Source organism: Dromiciops gliroides, chromosome 5 (assembly GCF_019393635.1).
Source record: "Dromiciops gliroides isolate mDroGli1 chromosome 5, mDroGli1.pri, whole genome shotgun sequence".
NCBI classification, from domain to species: Eukaryota; Metazoa; Chordata; class Mammalia; order Microbiotheria; family Microbiotheriidae; genus Dromiciops; species Dromiciops gliroides.
The window spans coordinates 216672877-216691978 of record NC_057865.1 but is presented as its reverse complement, the minus strand read 5'-3'; the positions used below and the strand labels follow the sequence as shown (position 1 = coordinate 216691978).

The window sequence follows — 19102 nt, the reverse complement described above, 5'->3', positions numbered from 1 at the left end:
GCTCCATAAACAGCACGTTCTTTCAGCACTGCATGCTCACCTTCTACAAAAGGTGAACATTTGAAATTTTGCCTCTCATGTGAAGGTCAAGGTTCTTTTTCTGTTACAGGAAAAGCAAATGGAATAACTTTTCACATCCTGAAAAATTCTGATTTTTCACAGTGATCATTTTTCAGTATAGCCCTTGGATTAAACCTTTGGAATTTCCTTCATTTTGCTGACCAGCAAATCAGAAATGTATTGGAAGAAAGGAAACTGTATGTGGTTGTACAGTGTCCTGCCAAACTTACCCTCTTCCCTCTGCTGTGATTGCCATTCCCAGGGAGACACAGGGTTTAATTTCCAAAGAACAGTTCTGACTCCCAGTCCAATTCCAAGTTCCTCTCTGAGCATGGCTGCTGTTTGTACAGTTGAGCTGAAGATGAGGTGGCAGAATTAGAGTTGCTGCAAGTGATTTTGTGTTTTAAATCATTTTGGTTACTGACATGGTTAGGAAAATTGGGTAAAATATGCATACAAATGAATACATTTTCTACTATTGAGGAAACTTTCTGTTCTCTTATCACTGGAAGATTAATTTTATTCTTAAGTTTTTTCTCTAAGATTTCTGAAATGGTGTTTCTGCTCTTGATAGCCAAGGCACACCAGTTTAGAAGACAAGCTAGTTTGTAAAACATTATTGTTTCACCATTTCTTGGAGAAATTTAAACACAAATGCAATGTAATTGCCACCATGAAGAAGGCAAAAGAGTCCAGAAACCTCGGGCCAGAAAACACTTAAATTCTTTGGTAATCAAAAAGACACAGCAGCCAAGGATAAATACAAATTTAGAATACATGTTCATTCGCAAAACATGACAAAGAAGGAAGACTGAAAAGGCTGTATTACCTCCCAGAACATCAAAATAACTGTTGAAAAAAATGAACCTACAGAAAACTAGATCTGAATTTTCCCTAAGCAAGATCATCCTAAAAATGTTTGCAGATATAATTGGAAAGAGACATTTGAAATGAAATAACTCTGCTGACATTATTATTATTATTATTATTATTATTATTATTATTATTATTATTATTTTAGTGAACATTTCTTAAAGCTCTAAAGCTGGAATATGGAAATATGTTTTGCCTGACATCACATGTATAATCAATATCAAATTGCTTGCCTTCTCAGGGAGTGGGGAGGGGCCAGAGGGAGAGAATTCAGAACTCAAATTTTTTGTTGTTGTTATTTAAAAAGAATGTTAAAAAATTTTTACATGTAATTGGGAAATATTTAATGAAATAAATTTTTTTTAAAGATCTGAAGCTAAGAGGAACCTCAGGCCATCTAGTCCAATGGCCTCATTATACAGATAAAGAAATTGAATCCCAGGGAGGTTGTTAAGTGACTTGTCCAAGGTCACAGAGTTAGCAAACATCATAGGCAGGATTTGGATCCCAATCTTCTGATTCCTGAGCCATTGTTATTTTAATGTGATTGGTTACTGAATTGGCTTCTCTAATTACAAATTGCCTCCTTAACTTTATAGCACAAAGCTTTCTATAAGGTATAATGTAGTAATTAGAATCATTACATTTAGGCTCTTTCACCTTAGTACTCAGTGTATAGTGGACAATAGTAATTAAGAAGATGGAATCAAAAGGAACAGTTTTATTGACCCAATAGTTTTGTAAGAAATCCATCCTGGAAATGATAAAATTTAAAGGTTCTCTGTAATTAAATTTTAAATGTATCAAATAGAGGAAAATTCTAAATGAATGGAAGACCATAGTCTCAAAAAATATTTAATAAGAAAACATAAACAGCTACTGACATAGATAAGTATTTGCTTGTCTCTATAAAACTCTCCGAAAGCAATTCTTGCACACATTAAGGACATATATCCTTAAAAACATATGAGAAGGGGCAGCTAGGTGGTGCAGTGGATAGAGCACCGGCCCTGGATTCAGGAGTACCTGAGTTCCAATCCGGCCTCAGACACTTAACACTTACTAGCTGTGTGACTGTGGTCAAGTCACTTAACCCCAATTGCCTCACACACACAAAAAAACCACAAAACAAAAAAACAAACAAAAAAACATATGAGAAGGGGCAGCTAGGTGGCGCAGGGATAGAGCACTGACCCTGGATTCAGGAGTACCTGAGTTCCAATCCGGCCTCAGACACTTAACACTTACTAGCTGTGTGACCGTGGTCAAGTCACTTAACCCCAATTGCCTCACTAAAAAAAAAAAAAACCACACACATATGAGAAAAGAACAGGCAAACTTTTGCAAATGATTTAAGTTTTTTAAATTTAGTGGTATCTTTGTATCACATTCATTTCTGGATATAACTGTTCTTCTACTTGATAACTAACAAAGAATTTTAAAAGATAGAGAAAAAAGGAAGTTTGGCAAAAACTGACATAAATATCAGCAATATTTGATAGTGTGTACAATATTCCATAGCCATAGTCTCTACTTTTATATGTAAAGGAGGGAGGTACATTTTGTCAGTTCTTCTCAAGGGCCAAGTGTCTTAGTCATAATTGCAGAACATTAAATTTATTTTTTTAGATATTTTCATTTGCATTATTGTAGTAATTGAGTATATTGTTTTCATGGTTCTGCTTTATTCCATATCAGCCCAAATAAATTTTCTCATGCCTCTCTAAATTCTTCATATTTACATTTTTTATGGCACAGTTGTATTCATATATCAAATTTTGTTTAGCCATTACCTAGATGATAGGCTAATATGAACATCCCTATGAAAAAATGTTCCATATCACTACTAATATGAAAAATGCAAATTAAACCAATCTTGAGGTTCTACCAAACACCTGTCAAATTGGCAAAGATAACGAAAAAAGGAAAATAGCTTTTGTTGAAAGTGATGTAGAAGCACAAGCAGTTGGTCAGTAAACATTGCTATATGTCAAGCACTATCCTGAGTATTAAAGATATAAAGAAAAGTAAAAACAGTGCTTATCTTGAAGGACTCCCCAGTCTAATATGGTAGACAATATGCAAACAATTACAAGATACATGTGGAATAAATTGTAGATAATCACAGAGGAAAGGCTCTGACCAGAAATGGCTTCTTGCAGATAGCAAAAATTTGAAGGAAGCTAATGATGAGGGAGAGAGTTCCAGGCATAGGAGACAGCCTATGACCAAACAAAAGAAGAGACAAAAGATAGACTCTCATAGGAGACAAAATAGATAATTTTTATTAATAAAATTAAAAAAAGGTTTTGCACAAACAAAACATGTATCCAAAATTAGAAGTAATAATATGGAGAAAATATCTTTGCAGCAGGTTTCGTGGATAAAAGTCTCATTTCTCAAATATATTGAGAACTGTGCCAAATTTATAAGAATAATAATCATTCCCCAATTGATAGGTAGTCGAGGGAAATGACAAAGTTTTCAGAGGAGGAAATCAAAGGTATCAATAGTTATGTGAAAAAATGCTCTAAATCACTAATAATTAGAGGAATGCACATTAAAACAACTCTGCAGTACCACCCATCAAATTGACTAAGATAACAGAAAAAGAAAATGACAAATACTGGAGGGAATGTGGGAAAATAGGTACTCTAATATACTGTTAGTGGAATTGTAAACTAGTCCAACCATTTTGGAGAACAATTTGGAATCATACCCCCAAAGCTATAAAACTCTGTACTCTTTGACCCAGCAATATCACTACCAGGTCTATACCCCTGAAGAGATCAAAGAAAAAGGAAAGGACTCATATGTACTAAAATAGTTTTGCAGTACTTTTTATGATAGGAAATAATTGTGAGGTGATACCCATCAATTGGAGAATGGCTGAACAAGTTAGTTATAAGAATGTCATGGAAAAAATACTATTGTGCTGTAAGAAATGATCAAGGGGATGGTTTCAGAAAAATTTGGGAAGATGGATATGAACTGATGCAAAGTGGATTGAGCAGAACCAGGAAAAAATTTACACAGCAACAGCAATACTGTAAAAAATTACTGTGAAAACTTAGTAACTCTGATCAGTGCAATGATCTAACATAATTCCCAATTTCATGATGAAAACACAATTCCAGAAGATGGTTGACAAAAGTGTGCTTTCTACCATTTCAATGCAGCAGTAATAGAACTCAGGGTACAGAAGGAGGCATATGTTTTCAGATGTATGGATTTATTTTTTGTGGTTGCTTCTTTGTTACAAGGGAGACCTTTTTATTTTTTTTTAAACAGAGAACTGTTGGAGAGATGGGGATTAGGAAGGGGGTCGGGGAGAAAGGAAAGCCAGGCTTGCGACACTCAGATCAGTGACCACAAGAGTAGTAAACACACCTCTCTTTAGATCATACTACCTTGGAAGAACTGAAAACTTACAGACCCTATAGAACTAACTTTGAAAGGAGCTGCACGAAAAACCTGAAGCTTGTAACAGTGCACTCTGTACCCTGGGAACAGATACCCCACCCCAACTTTAACATAAAGTTAAAAGTCAAGAAACAGGCAAGGAAAATGACTGTACACCAACAAAAGAACCTGACCATAAAAAGTTACCATGGTAACAGAGAAAATCAAAACACAAACTCAAACAAAAACAACAGAGTCAGAAACTGGTACATCCAAAGCCTCAAAGGAAAAATGTGAATTGGTGGCTTTAGCCCCTCACCCCCGCAAAAAAGAAATCCTAGAGGTAGAAGACAAATTGGGAAAAAGAATAACAGTGATTAATCATGAAAAAAACATTTGGTAAATTTGTAGCTTGGTAAAGGAGGCATAAAAAATACTAAAGAAGATTAACACCTTAAAAACAGAATAAGCCAAATAAATGGTAAATGGGGCATACAGATACACATGAGAAGAATTCCTTTAAAAGTAGAATTGGCCTAATGAAAATGAAGGTACAAAAGCTCACTGAAGAAAATAATTCCTTAAAAATTAAAATTGGGTAAGTGGAAGTTAATGACTCCAAGAGACATCAAGAAACAATATGAAAAATAGAAGAAAACATAAACTATCTCATTGGAAAAACAAGTGACCTAAAAAATAAATCAGAGGGATAATTTAAGAATTTTAGGACTAGGGGCAGCTAAGTGGCTCAGTGGATAGAGCACCAACCCCGGATTCAAATCCAGCCTCAGACACTTAACACTTACTAGCTGTGTGACCCTGGGCAAGTCACTTAACTCCAATTGCCTCACCTACCCCACCCCCCCAAAAAAAAAGGAAAAGAAAAAGAAAGAAAGAAAAATTATAGGACTATTTGAAAGCCATGATCAAAAAAAGAGTCTAGATTTCATCTTTCAAGAAATTCTCAAGGAAGACTACCTTGATATTATAGAATCAGAGGGTAAAATAGAAATGGAAAGAATCTATCAATCACCTTTTGAAAGCGATCCCCCCCCCCAAAAAAAGAGAGATCCCAAAATGAGAGTTCCCAGGAATATTATAGCCAAATTGCAGAGCATCACCCAAGTCAAGGAGGAAATATTTCAAGCAGTCAGAAAGAAACAATTCAAATATCATGGAGTTACAGAGGGCTTAGAATATATTTCAGATGGCAAAGGAGTTAGGGTTACAACCAAGAATCACCCACCCAGCAAAACTGAGTATAATCCTTCAGGGTGAAAATGGATAGTAAATATTTTTTCTTCTTTTTTTTTTTCTTAATAGTATTTTATTTTTTATCAATTGCATGTAAAGATAGTTTTCAACATTCATTTTTGTAAGATTTTGAGTTCCAAATTTTTCTCCCTGCCTCCCTTCCCTCTCCCCGCCCCAAGACTGCAAGCAATCTGATATAGGTTATATATGTATAATTATGTTAAACATATTTCCATATAGTAACATTGTAAAAGAAGAATCAGAACAAAAGGGAAAACCACAAAAAAACAACAAATAAAGTGAAAATATTATGCTTCAATCTGTATTCAAACTCCATATTTCTTTTTCTGGATGGTGGAGAGCATTTTCTATCATGAATCTTTTGGAAGCGTCTTGGATCATTTTATTGTTGAGAAGAACTAAATCTATTATAGCCGACCGTCACACAATGTAGCTGTTACTGTGTATAATGTTCTCCTCACTTCACTTAACATCAGTTTATGCAAGTCTTTCCAGGTTTTTCTGAAATCAGTCTGCTCCTCATTTCTTACAGCACAATAATATTCCATTACATTTATATATCACAATTTGTTCAGCCATTCCCCAATTGATGGGCAGCCCCTCAATTTCCAATTCTTTGCCACCACAAAATAGAGAACATTCAAGCATTCCTGATGAAAAGACGAGGGCTAAATAGAAAATTTGACTTTCAAATAAAAGAGAAGCATAAAAACTTAAACAGGAAAGAGAAATAAGGGATCCAATACGGTTAAACTGTTTATATTCCTACATGGAAAGATGATATTTGTAACTTCAAAGAACTTTATCATTATTTGAGCAGTTAGGAGTATATATAGACAGAGGATATTGGTGTGAGTTGACTATGATAGGATGATACTTTAAAAAAATTAAGGAGTGTGAAAGAAGAATGCCATGATTTAATATCAATACCAAATATATACACACACACACACACACACACACACACACCAAATATTATTGCATCTAAATACTTAAAGGAAAAGTTAAATATTACAGGGTAGAAATAGACAGTAAAGCTATAATAGCAAGTGACCTCAATTTATCCCTCTCATACCTAGATAAATCTAACCAAAAAATATAAAAGTGAAAGACCTGAATAGAATTTTAAGAAAGTTAGAGGACATCTGGAGATTACTAAATGGAAATAGAAAGAAGTATTCATTTTCTCAGATGTGATTGGTACCTTTACAAAAATTAATTGTCTTTTTTTTTTTTTGGCGGGGCAATGGGGGTTAAGTGACTTGCCCAGGGTCACACAGCTAGTAAGTATCAAGTGTCTGAGGCCGGATTTGAACTCAGGTACTCCTGAATCCAGGGCCGACGCTTTATCCACTGCGCCATCTAGCTTCCCCTTAATTGTCTTTTTGGGCATAACAACATCAATAGTTAAGTGAATCTTTTCTGAACCATAACACTAAAAATTATGTTCAATAAAGGGCTGCCAAGAAATTATTTAAAATTCATTGGAGATTACCTTAATCCTAAAGAATGGGTAGATCAAAGAACAAATCATAGAATCAGTAAATTCATGAAAGATAATGACAACAATAAGATACTATGTTAAAATTTTGGCCATATATCCAAACATATATATTTTTATGTAACTAAACGTTTTCATTGATAAGAGATCAATAAACTTGGCATGCAACTAAAAAAACTAGAAAACCACAAATTAAAAACCCTAATTAAACAGCTAAATAGAAGTCTTAAAGATCAAAAAGTAGATTAATAAAATTGAAAGCCAAAAGACCTATTGAATAAATAAAACAATGAGCCATTTGGGTTTTTTGGGGAGGATGGGGTGGGGGCGGGAATCAACCATTAGCTACCTAACTCAGAACTGGATAGGAAAAAAATCAGGCTGGATTCACTTACAAAATTGCACAGTATTTTCAATGGTCCCAAATGATTTGCTACTATAAAAGACTGTCTTTTCAATTCTCATAATGTTGTGAATGAGAGAATACCATAATCTTAGAAGAATCAGAATTACAGATAACCTGAAGTTATCTGTGAAGTTATCTTGTGCTAAGTACTGGTGATAGAAAGAATAAGTGATAAAAAAATTTTTCATGAAATTTATATTGTAATGGCATAAATAAGATTTGCAAATAAATACATTAAGGGGAAAAGCAATAATGTTAAAGGGCACCAGAAACAGCCTCCTGCAGAAGATAGTGCTTGACCAGTGTCAAAAAGAAAGCCAGGATAAGTATAAAAGAATATTTTAAAAATTTCTTTATTTTTTGTTTTAAATTTATAATACCATAGCATCATATACAGTATATATAAGAAATGAATTTACATTATGTGGCGAAAATAAAATCTTGTAAATGGCAAAAAAATTTTTAAAATTTTCAAAAAGTTATTAAAACATCAGACCCCTTTATGACTTTTGACCCACCCTGTACAAGGGAAGTAGAAATGACAAGATTTGGCAACTATTCAAGCATATGGAGTGAGTGAGATTCAGGAGTTGAAGATAACACTCAGGTTGTGAACCTGAGTAACTAGAAGGATGATGGTGCCTTCAAGTAGTAAAAGGGAAGTATGGGAGAGGTAAGAATTTTGGGGGAAAGATAATGAGTTGTTTTTTACTGAGCTTGAGATGTTGAATTTGACATGTCTTAGGGATAACCAATTGGTCGTACCTAAGAGGCAGTTGTTGCTATAGGACAGGAGATCAAGAGAAAGAATAGAACAGGATATTTAGAGCTGGAAGTCATCTCCCTTACTAATAACAAAATGAAATAACAGATGCATCAAAATGTTTTCCCCATTATCTCAAGACGGAATAATTTCTTGTGTGTGTGTGTGTGTGTGTGTGTGTGTGTGTGTGTGTATTGTTTTGTTTTGTTTGCAGGGCAATGGGGGTTAAGTGACTTGCCCAGGGTCACACAGCAAGTTAAGTGTCAAGTGTCCGAGGCCGGATTTGAACTCAGGTCCTCCTGAATCCAAGGCCAGTGCTTTATCCACTGCGCCACCTAGCTGCCCCAGAATAATTTCTTAAAAATGAATGGTTTCAGGGGGCAGCTAGGTGGCGCAGTGGATAAAGCACTGGCCTTGGATTCAGGAGGACCTGAGTTCAAATCCGGCCTCGGACACTTGACACTTAACTTGCTGTGTGACCCTGGGCAAGTCACTTAACCCTCATTGCCAGCCCCCCCGCCCCCCAAAAAAAGAATGGTTTCAGTTTCTTAAATCTTGCTTGAGTTATCTGAGATAAAGGTTTTAAATTTTTTTGTTGTTGGTTTTAAATTGTTATTAATAGCTAGCAACAGGTAGAGAGATGGGGATGGACGACAGTAAAAGGAAACTACTAGTATAGGATGCTGTATACATTATCAAATGTTCTTATCCATTAATTTTCCTTTTCTTTGTTACAAAGAAGATGTGGGTAAGGGCAGCTAGGTGGTGCAGTGGATAAAGCACTAGCCCTAGATTCAGAAGGACCTAAGTTCAAAACCAGCCTCAAACACTTGACACTTACTACCTGTGTGACCCTGGGCAAGTCACTTAACCCTCATTTCCTCAAAAAAAGCAAAAACAAAAAACAAAGAAGATGGGGGATGCAAGGGAGGTCTCCAAAAATATTTTTTAAAAATAAAAGGCACCGCGGGGCAGCTAGATGGTGCAGTGGTTAAAGCACCGGCCCTGGATTCAGGAGTACCTGAGTTCAAATCCAGCCTCAGACACTTGACACTTACTAGCTGTGTGACCCTGGGCAAGTCACTTAACCCCCATTGTCTGCAAAATACAAAAAAAAAAAAAACCCAAAACAAAAACAAACAAACAAAAAAAGACACCAATAAAACTTTTCCCCCTGATTTAAAAAAAAAAAGGAATGAAAGAACTACTGTAACTTCCAGGGATCATTGGGGACTTATTAGTTTATTTTGAAAGCTGTATGCTCAGGATATCTGTGGCTTGAAGCTTCTAATGGATACTGGTTAGCTTTTTGTTTGTTTGTTTTTTGGCGGGGCAATGAGGGTTAAGTGGCTCTCCCAGGATCACACAGATAGTGTCAAGTGTTTGAGGCCAAATTTGAACTCAGGTCCTCCTGAATCCAGGGCCGGTGCTCTATCCACTGCGCCATCTAGCTGCCCCTTCAGTATCACATTTAACCCTTGCTAGGTTTCTAGACCAAACACAAGGAACTTGACTAGCGGCACCTGTACTTCTCTGAACATTACATCAACCATTCTTCACCTATTCTGCAAAACTTATTGGTGCATTTTATTTTATAAATAGATTCTTTGGGACCAAAGCAGAAATGCAGGTGGAAGAAGGATCTCTGAAAATTGCCTTTCTCTGGAAGACTTGGAACCTGGCCCTGGTAAGAAGACAATACCATGTGTGTATGAGTTATTCGGGAAGTTCTAAGTAGGAGTAAGACATTCAGGACTTTGGTTAGCACTGTTGGGAAAATGGTAGGAAAAGAAGTAGTTGACCCTTATATTTATATAGTTTGCAAAGTGCTTTACATATATTATCTCATTTGAAAAGTCTGACCTGAAGATTTGAGATGGCAGGGACATACACCATTATATGAAAATGCTGCCTTTGTTTATATTTAATATTTTTCTCCACAGATGACTTATCTGTATTTTCAAACTTTCCATTTAAAAATTTTTCTCTCTTAATTACCCTATTCTTTATTACAATGTGTGCCAAAAGTCTAACCTGTGAATGCTACATGGCAATGTTGGGCTAGCCCCCAAGAACTTGATCACCAAAAGAGTGACCAGTTTTCAGTCTTGCACCTCCCTAGCAGTTTGATGTGAATTGTATTTTATGTACTATACCTTTCAGAATATCAAAGGTAAGCATTATTTTTTAAAATTTTGCTAAAATTTAGTACAATATTTAAAATATTATGTACTTAGTATAATTTGAGTCCTTTGTGGGGTAAGGCATCACCAAAGAAATATTTAGTTCTTGACCAATATAAGACATAATAGGGAAGGGCAAAACTTATATCAAAAACTTGCTTTAATTAAGGGGGTGAATGGGATATTTTGTGAGTCATAAGTATCTTCCTGGGCAGCTAGGTGGCTCAGTGGATAAAGTACCAGCCCTGGATTCAGGAGGACCTGAGTTCAAATGCGGCCTCAGACAATTGACACTTACTAGCTGTGTGACCCTGGGCAAGTCACTTAACCCTCATTGCCCTACCAAAAAAAACCCCCAAAAAACAAAAACCAAAATAATAAGTATCTTCCTGCTTCCTTTCTTTGTAGAGAAAATTGATCATTACATTACATCTCAGAATTTAGAACCTTGAATTTACCACTAAAATGTGTATTATTTTGCCTTGTAAAAAAGGATACTATTTGCCTTTTCCAGGTCAGTTGTCTTCTTCTACATTTAGTTCAGAGAAAAGTGAGAGTAAAAAAAGTCTAGAGATCCCTCGCCTTTCTGAAACATCAATAAAAGACAGGATGGCCAAATACCAGGCAGCTGTGTCCAAGCAAGGCAATTCCACAAATTATATGGTATGTATCTTACATTATTTATCTTTTTAGCCATTTAACATTCAACAAATATTTATTGAGTTCTGGAGCCAGGAAAATCCTTAAACAAACAAAAAATGTTTGTTGTACTTTTGGGGAACCAATTTGAAAGAAATCATCACCTCAGAAAAACAGGTACTTCAATTTTGCCTTAGCCACAACTTTACAGTTGTATGTTTTATCTCATGTATCCATTTTGCTGTAGACATTAAAGGAACCCCTTTGCTGGGTTCCTGCCTTAAAGTCATTTCTTTTTCTGCCTCAAGCCCCGGCTTCCTATTTTGTGTCTAAAATCTCCTTCTTGAAATTACCCTTAGTCCATATCATTTATTGTGACCCTGACTCAGAACTTTCCTAGGTTCTGCATCTAGTATCTTCTTTGAATGTTTTCCTGAGTATTTGGTTGAGTTATCTCATTTGACATTTTCTTAGGTCCCTTGTGACTCATGGTAATTTTATATAAGGGATGGGAAAAGATGGATAATAAAGTAGAAAATTAAAAAAAATAAAGTAGGAAATGTTTTTAAGAAAAGGTGGAATACATATTTCATGTAATAACTATACACAACTATGTTTTGTTTTAAAATACTTTATTGATATAATTTCTCTTTACATTACCTACATTTCCCACTCTATCCTTCCATTTATCCCTCCTAGACAGCCAATTCTTATAACTGAGGGAATTGTGAGAATTGTGTGAACCAAATTAACTCCATCTGCTGACTTGATTCTGGATCTAGCTCATTTCTCTTTCTATTCATAATGGGTCTAGTCTAATTTCTGTCTTGTCAGAAAACTTTATTCAGTTATAGGGATGGTGAGAAAACTTTATTATTGCATTGTTTGAACCTAGCCTTGAATGGCTGGGAAGCTGGACCACCTCTCCCTGTTGCTTAAAGACTCTTACCTAAAGACTTACCTAAGGACCAGAAACCCAGTCATATCTGAAGATTAATAGAAGGAGTTTTCTAACAATTGTAGGCTAGGTTCAAACAATGCAATAATAAAGTTTTCTCACCATCCCTATAACTGAATAAAGTTCTCTCTTTATTCTTTAAAAAAAAAATTATATGGATGACTCTCTTGGAGGAGGAGCAACATTGGAGGATTTAGACTATATTTGAAAAAAGATAATTTTATTTTTTTAATTCTTTGTTATAAGGGATGGCTTTCTAGGAGGGGGAAGAAGGCAGGACATTTAGAAGAAATTTTGGCAATAAACATATTTAAAAGCAAAAATGAATCAATCAAGAAACATTTGTTAAGCACCTACAATGTGCCAGGTACTGTGCCTAGGCACTGAAGATACAAAAGGACGCAAATGACAGTCCCTGCCCTCAAGGAGCTTACAATCCAATGGAAGAGATAATATACAAACAAGTAATATACAAGATAAATGGAAGATAACTAACAAAGTGAAGGGGCAGCTAGGTGGCACAGTGGATAAAGCACTGGCCTTGGATTCAGGAGTACCTGAGTTCAAATCCGGCCTCAGACACTTGATATTTACTAGCTGTGTGACCCTGGGCAAGTCACTTAACCTCCATTGCCCTGCCAAAAAACCAAAACAAAACAAAACAAAAAACCAAAGTGAAGATACTGGAATTAAGAGGGGTTGGGAAATGTTTTCTGTAGAAGGTGGGGTTTTGGTTGGGATTTAAAGGAAGCCTAGGAGGTCAGTAGTCAGAGCAGAGGAGGGAGAACATTCCAGGCATGGAGGACAGCAGCCAAGAGGTGGAGGATCTTGTTTGTGGAACAGGATCAAAAAGCATGTGTCAGGGAGTAAGGTACCAGAAGACTGGAAAAGTAGGGGTTTGAATGCCAAAGAGAGCATTTTGTATTTGCTCCTGGAGGCAATAGGACGCCAATGGAGTTTATAGAAAGGGGGGTGGGGTTCACATGATTGGACCCGCACTTTAGGAAAAGCATTTTGATGGCTGAAGAGAGAATGGTTGTGGTGGAGAAAGACTTGAAGCAGACTATTTCAGTAATCAAGGCACGAGATGATATGGGCCTATAGGTGCAGTGTCAGAGGAGAGGAGGTGTATTCAATATGGTCCAACATGGGGAATCCAACATGACTCCTCAGAGCCTAGGAGTGTGGTGTTGCCCTCTACACTAATAAGGAAGACAGGAGGAAGGAAGGATTTAGGGGGAAAGATGAGTTTTCTTTTATTACCTACTATGTACCAGTAACTGTGCTAGATGCTAGCAATATAAGTACAAAGAATGAAACATTCCCTCCTCTCAGTCTAATGCGGGGGAGACAAGGAGTACATATAAGAATATATATAGCATAAATTATAAAATTAATAAATATGAACATGGACAAATTAAGTTTGGGAGGAAGGGAACTATCAGTTGGGGGGATCAGAAAGGCAGAAGATGCTTCAGCTGTGCATTAAAGCAGGGCTTCTTAAACTTTTTCCACTTGCGACCCCTTTTCACCCAAGAAATTTTTACAGGACCCTGGGTACATAAGTATATAAAATAGGCATAAATAACCTTTTACTGTTGCCAAATTTTTCATGACCCCCATATTCAGTTATGGACCCACAGTTTAAGAAGCTAGGCCTTAAAGGAAGAAAGGGATTCATGACTTGAAACAATCATGTCACAAAAATCCAGAGATGAGAGAATATCTAGAAGGATACTCAAGAGGTTACTCAGAAGGATTTCAAAGTTATTTTTTATCACAGTAATCTCCAAACTTTTTTCATATCACACCCCATCACTAAAAAGCTTTTAATGAAGCCTACTCCAAATCCGTTTATTTACAATTTTTATTTTTATAAATATACACATACATGTCTATATATGTATGCTATGGACATGTGTCTATATCACATATCTGTAGGGATTGAATTTTACATATAAATTCTATATATAATAATAGGAATTGAAATAAATGTAATTGTACACACATATAATTATGTTCATGGTGGAACTTGCACAAAATATAGACATTTTAAAAGAATGAGCTAAAGTTGAAATAATATTTGGTCCTAGAGTGAAAAGATTCAGTGAAATTTGCTGAGTAAAGGAGTAGCATGATCAGACCTGTAAAGACCTGCTTATCATTTTGGCATCTGTGTGAAAGGTAGATTGGAATGAGGAAAAACTTAAGGCAGGGAGTCCAGTTAGGAGGCTATTGCAATAGTCCAGAGGAGAAATGATGAGGACCTGAAGAGTAGGGTGGTGGCAGTTTTGAGTGGAGATAAGAGGATGAATATGAGAAATACTGCAGAGATAGAATCAACAAGACTTGGCAACTGATTGCATATATGGGATGAGCGAGTGTGAGGAATCGGGGATAACACCAAGGTTTACTAGGAGGATGGTGATATCTTTGCCAGAAGTTCAGAAGAAGGATTGGTGTTTTGGGAAAAGATATATAATGAAATTTTAATGCTAATTACAACTCATCAGTGCCTATTCATCCTGTGTTACTCATTCTGTCCCATCAAAAATTAAAAGGCATTGGGGCTCTTATTCACCATCCAATGTCCTAGAAAACAGACCCCACCGTGGATAATCCCGGGAACAAGAGAATGTAACTTAGGATCACTGAGAATGACTAGGTTTTGATTGCACAGCTGCTGATTTGGGTGGCTGGATTAGGTTTTGACAACCCTAACACTCAGAGCAGAAGAAAAGAGGCTGGGAACTTATAGAGACATGGGAGACCAGCAGGTAAACAGGGAAGAAGAGTATTGGGTTATACTGGATGAAGGGAAGAAGGGGAGGTTACTTGGGAGACAGAACTCCATGGCTATTACAGGAGGGTGAGATTAGCCCTGTCTCTAATTGGTTATCCCTTAGGGTCATGTCAAGGCCTAATAATATATGGGTCTCCTACTTGGGGACCCCACTGTTCTTTCAAGTTGGACTGTTTTGTGGGAACACTAGGGAGTTACTTTGTGGGACCTGATGTAAATTTCTTATTTAAAACATCTGGGGGAAAAAGTTTGTTTTACAGTATCAGTAAACATTATCTTAGTGATTAAAATATACACATCAACCCTGTCTTTCTTTCCAGGCCAGTCATTTATGTGTATGGTTAGTAGTACTTTTATTGATTGTTGGCATTTGGCATCTCCCTTTCCTTGCTCCTGAATGGTCTTTTCTGACAAAATTCACAAGCTTCACATTGCCTCAAGCTCTGCTGCCAAGAGTGTGAATCACAAGACCTTTGTGTGTCTGTGCTGATGTGTCTGTGTTTGAGTGAGCATTCTCTTTAGACCATTTTACAAACTCCTAATTCTGAGGTATTTCCACAAAGCTGCTTTTGTCATTTCACTAATCTGTGGGTTTTACTTGTGAGAGTCAGGGGGCTGGGTGTGACTTGAAGCTGCTTGAAGGGTTTTTTGCTTTTGTTTTTTAACATCACGAGTTTCTTTAGGGAGTGTGGCTTGAAGGAAAAGGAACATTAAGAATATTTTTTAGATACTTAAGTTATTTTTCTTTTATAGAATGAGCTAAGAAATACTGGTAATGAAATTAAAACCTATAAATTGGAGCAAAAAGAGAATGTTCCCCCAGGTCCTGAAGACTGTATCTCCCATCAAGAAGGAGAGAAGGTAGGTGGAATTGTCTGATGTTCAGTTGCCAAGGAAGCATGTGTTCTAGATTAGACACTTAGAAAATAGCTCAAACACGGTTTCTGTATAGTGTCTGGGAATTTGGTTGCAGCTGCCTGTACAAATCATCATTTTTTTCAAGTTACATAACTTCAATTGGTGATAACTGAAGTTTGGTAGTAAATTATCCTAAAATGAGCATTCAGTGAACACTCTTGTTAGCTGAAGGTTCAAGAAAAAAAAATCTGCTAGTTACTTTCAAAGATCTTAAGTCTTAATAGAAAATTGATAGTTTATTGGTGTCTTTAAATTGTTCATCTCTTAAATGTGTTGAGTTCCTACTGTTTTCTCTAAATTAATGACTTTGTTCTACCATTAGTTATATTTAACTTCACAGATTATTTTCTCTACTATGCAATACTTGTTTCTATTGTTCTGGTCTTCTGAATACTCAGCATGACAAATGTGAAATGAGATGAAGAAAGAGCTTTTAAACATATTACAGTAGTTGGTTGGGCTTATGAGCAAATCATCACAGAATTAACTCCCTTGACAGCATTCTTTCCTGACCTGACTAGAATGTGGAGATTCTGAAAATTCGTGTTCAAGTTAGAGGGAGCTTTGGGGATCATCTAGTCTGATCTCCCTCCTTTATAGAAGAAACTGAAACTCAAGAGAGAGGAAGGAACCACACACTTCAGTTGACCCTATGACCAATTTTATACTTCCATCTTGCTTCCATACTTAATAAATGCTCTAACGCTGAGCTGAACTACATCAGAAAATTTTAACTCTGATGTATTATAACAAAACATTAGCATAGTTGTTTCATAAAGTAAGGGAGTAGGAATAGATGAGGAGCTAGAGGATGAAGATAATACAAATTGTCTAAGCTTATGCTGCAGTTTTGTAAACAATTAGCAGCCTCAGAACTTTTTTCATTCTTCTTTTTTTTGGCCATCTGCCCCAAATGCTATTTACAACCACATAAGCCATGTTTGAACTATAAATTATTACAAAAAGATGCTGATATTGGAATAAAAGATGAAACAGAGTGTTTCATTTTTTACTTCTTCCTTTCTCCTGAGTGTACCTACATCTATTTAAACAAAATCTTCTAGCTTGACTTTTCCTGCAGCAGAGTCATAGACTGGGTTATGTACTATGATATCAGGAACTGGTATTAAGGTTTTGTCAAGGGACAAGCTAACACTGTAAGGTGGGTATAGCTATTGATTAGCAAAAATCAAAGCATTGCCTAATATGTTTGCAAACTCCTGCTGGAGAATGAACAGCTACAGTAGGAAATCCTGCTGTAGTCTGCAAAGCAATTTAGTATGTTGCATACATTTGTTCGTAGCACCTGATGAGTGAATCATGTACGTAAATTACACTCCCAGGTGAGGTCCCTGGAGGTTGAGTCTCTTACACAGGTTCAAAGTTTTCTGTGAACTGGCCAGTCCTAAGAGCTAGTTTGTGAGCGCCACATGATACAACTATTTCAGTGTAAAAGCATTTAGTAACATAGTAGGAAGACTTACAACAAAAGCATCCCCCCTCTGAACTTAGGCAGCATTCTCCTACAAACATACATACCTTCAGTGGGAAGAATGATCAAATAGAGAAATTGTGAGTATTTCCACATAAGACATGGGGACCATTACACAAAAGCAAATGAACACCTTTGCTATTTCAGGGCCACTTATGTCCTCTGGTAATTTCTCTGTGTTGCCCCTTGTTCATCTTGGCTGAGCAAATTTTTCAACAGGGCTCACTGGGCCTACTCTCTTGCTCTGTCAATTGGCCATAGATAGCTTCCATCACCTTCAGCTTCTTAACTAGGACACTGTGGTGTTCTTTCACAAAGAATTAACAACTCTAGGACCAACAGAAATTCTTCCTGTTCAGCTCCCTCAGAGTCGACTCTGAAGACTACAATCTCCCAAGCAACAGATCCCAACTCCAGGCACCAGGTTCATCCCCTCTCCTCCCCTCCTCTCCATGTCCTTTTCCTTACCCTCCTCCTTACCCTTCTCCTCCCCTCTTCCTTACTTCTCTTCTCCTTTTCTCTCCTTCCTATCTCTTTGTCTCTCTCTGCCTTTCTCTCCATAGCAGGTTGGGGTTCAGGGGTTCAGGAATCAATGTTTTTTAATTCCTCTCAGGCTAAATTCGAGTACATGTTTCCGACATCCATTTACTTGTACTGCAGGATGCCATTGCCACAGGGTATAAAAGAATTGCCTCAAGGCAGTGAAGGCCCAATTAAGCTTATGTGACTAAATTTGTATGGACCCACAGTCACCATGATTTTGTGGCTTTCTCCAGCTGCATTCAGCAGCATGTGAATAGGAATGAAGGCAGACAGTGGGAATGATCTAAGCTTATTTTGGCAAGGCATGATCAGGAGGTGATAGAACAAGAGAGCAAAGGATTTGAGCATAAAGAATAATGTAGAGTTGAACTGAATGAATAAGGGGTGAAGATAGGGAAGGAAAGAGAGTGAAGCTGGTGCAAGGGTGATAGCCTGGGGAGGAACTGAGGGGCGGAGGGAGTAGAGATCATTGTGAGGACAAAAAACAAGTTTATGGGTTGTAAGGTATTTGGAAAGATGGAATAATAAAAGGTTATGATCAAATAAAGGAATTTCTGAGTTTATGAATATGGAAGTACAGTTATTCCTTCCACATCACAAGGATTAGGGGCATAGCAACCCCATGATCTGGAAAATCCATGCAAAGGTTTTTGGCCCTCCCTTCATACTAGAAAAGAAGTCTGAATGTTTTCTTTGATAGGGTGTTTACCGCACCTTATTGCAAAATTTGGGCTAAGTTTTTGATCACAGGCCCTGTGTCATCTGCTGGCCTTTGCATGTTGTCTGGGACTTCTGCAGACTTCCCCCAAATTCCCATTTAATTTCTTATGCCAGCCCATGATATATCAAAACCACAGTGGGGAAAGGATAACTGTAAACACTTGTGGGTAATGGCAAGATTAAAGGCATGACCATGTGTATACCTAAGCTAGAGTGGAGGACTAGGTCATGAAGGTTGAGGATAGATGGATTGAAGAAGTGGACAATTAGAGCATTGTGTAAGGGAACATCAGTGTGTATAATGAAGTGCTTTAGTATGGGGGCCAGAATTAGAGAGGAGGAAAAAAAGCAAGCCAGACACTGAACTCACTCAATACTTAACGGAGAATATCCTAGGGCTTGATAGATAGTAGCCACCAGGATCTGGAATGGGTGATAAAATTGAGTAGCCTAATCTCAAAGGAGGTGGGGTGTTGAGTGATGACAGTAGAGGAAGAATCTGGAAGTGATAATGGGGAGAAATGAGTATTCCAACTACTTTGCCAGAACCACTGATACCAGTTCTG

The 19102-nt window shown here is 36.9% G+C and overlaps 1 protein-coding gene across 2 annotated transcripts in view; it reads left to right on the top strand.

Moving 5' to 3' along the window:
* LIMA1 (LIM domain and actin binding 1) overlaps window positions 1-19102 on the top strand; it is a 133348-nt gene that overhangs the window by 95169 nt on the left and 19077 nt on the right. The window contains exons 5-7 of one of the 2 annotated variants that reach the window (XM_043966037.1): window positions 9883-9967; window positions 10978-11126; window positions 15617-15724. In XM_043966037.1, the coding sequence (XP_043821972.1) occupies window positions 9883-9967; window positions 10978-11126; window positions 15617-15724 (342 nt within the window). The remainder of the gene's footprint in view (window positions 1-9882; window positions 9968-10977; window positions 11127-15616; window positions 15725-19102) is intronic. The other variant, XM_043966038.1, reaches the window with a different exon arrangement.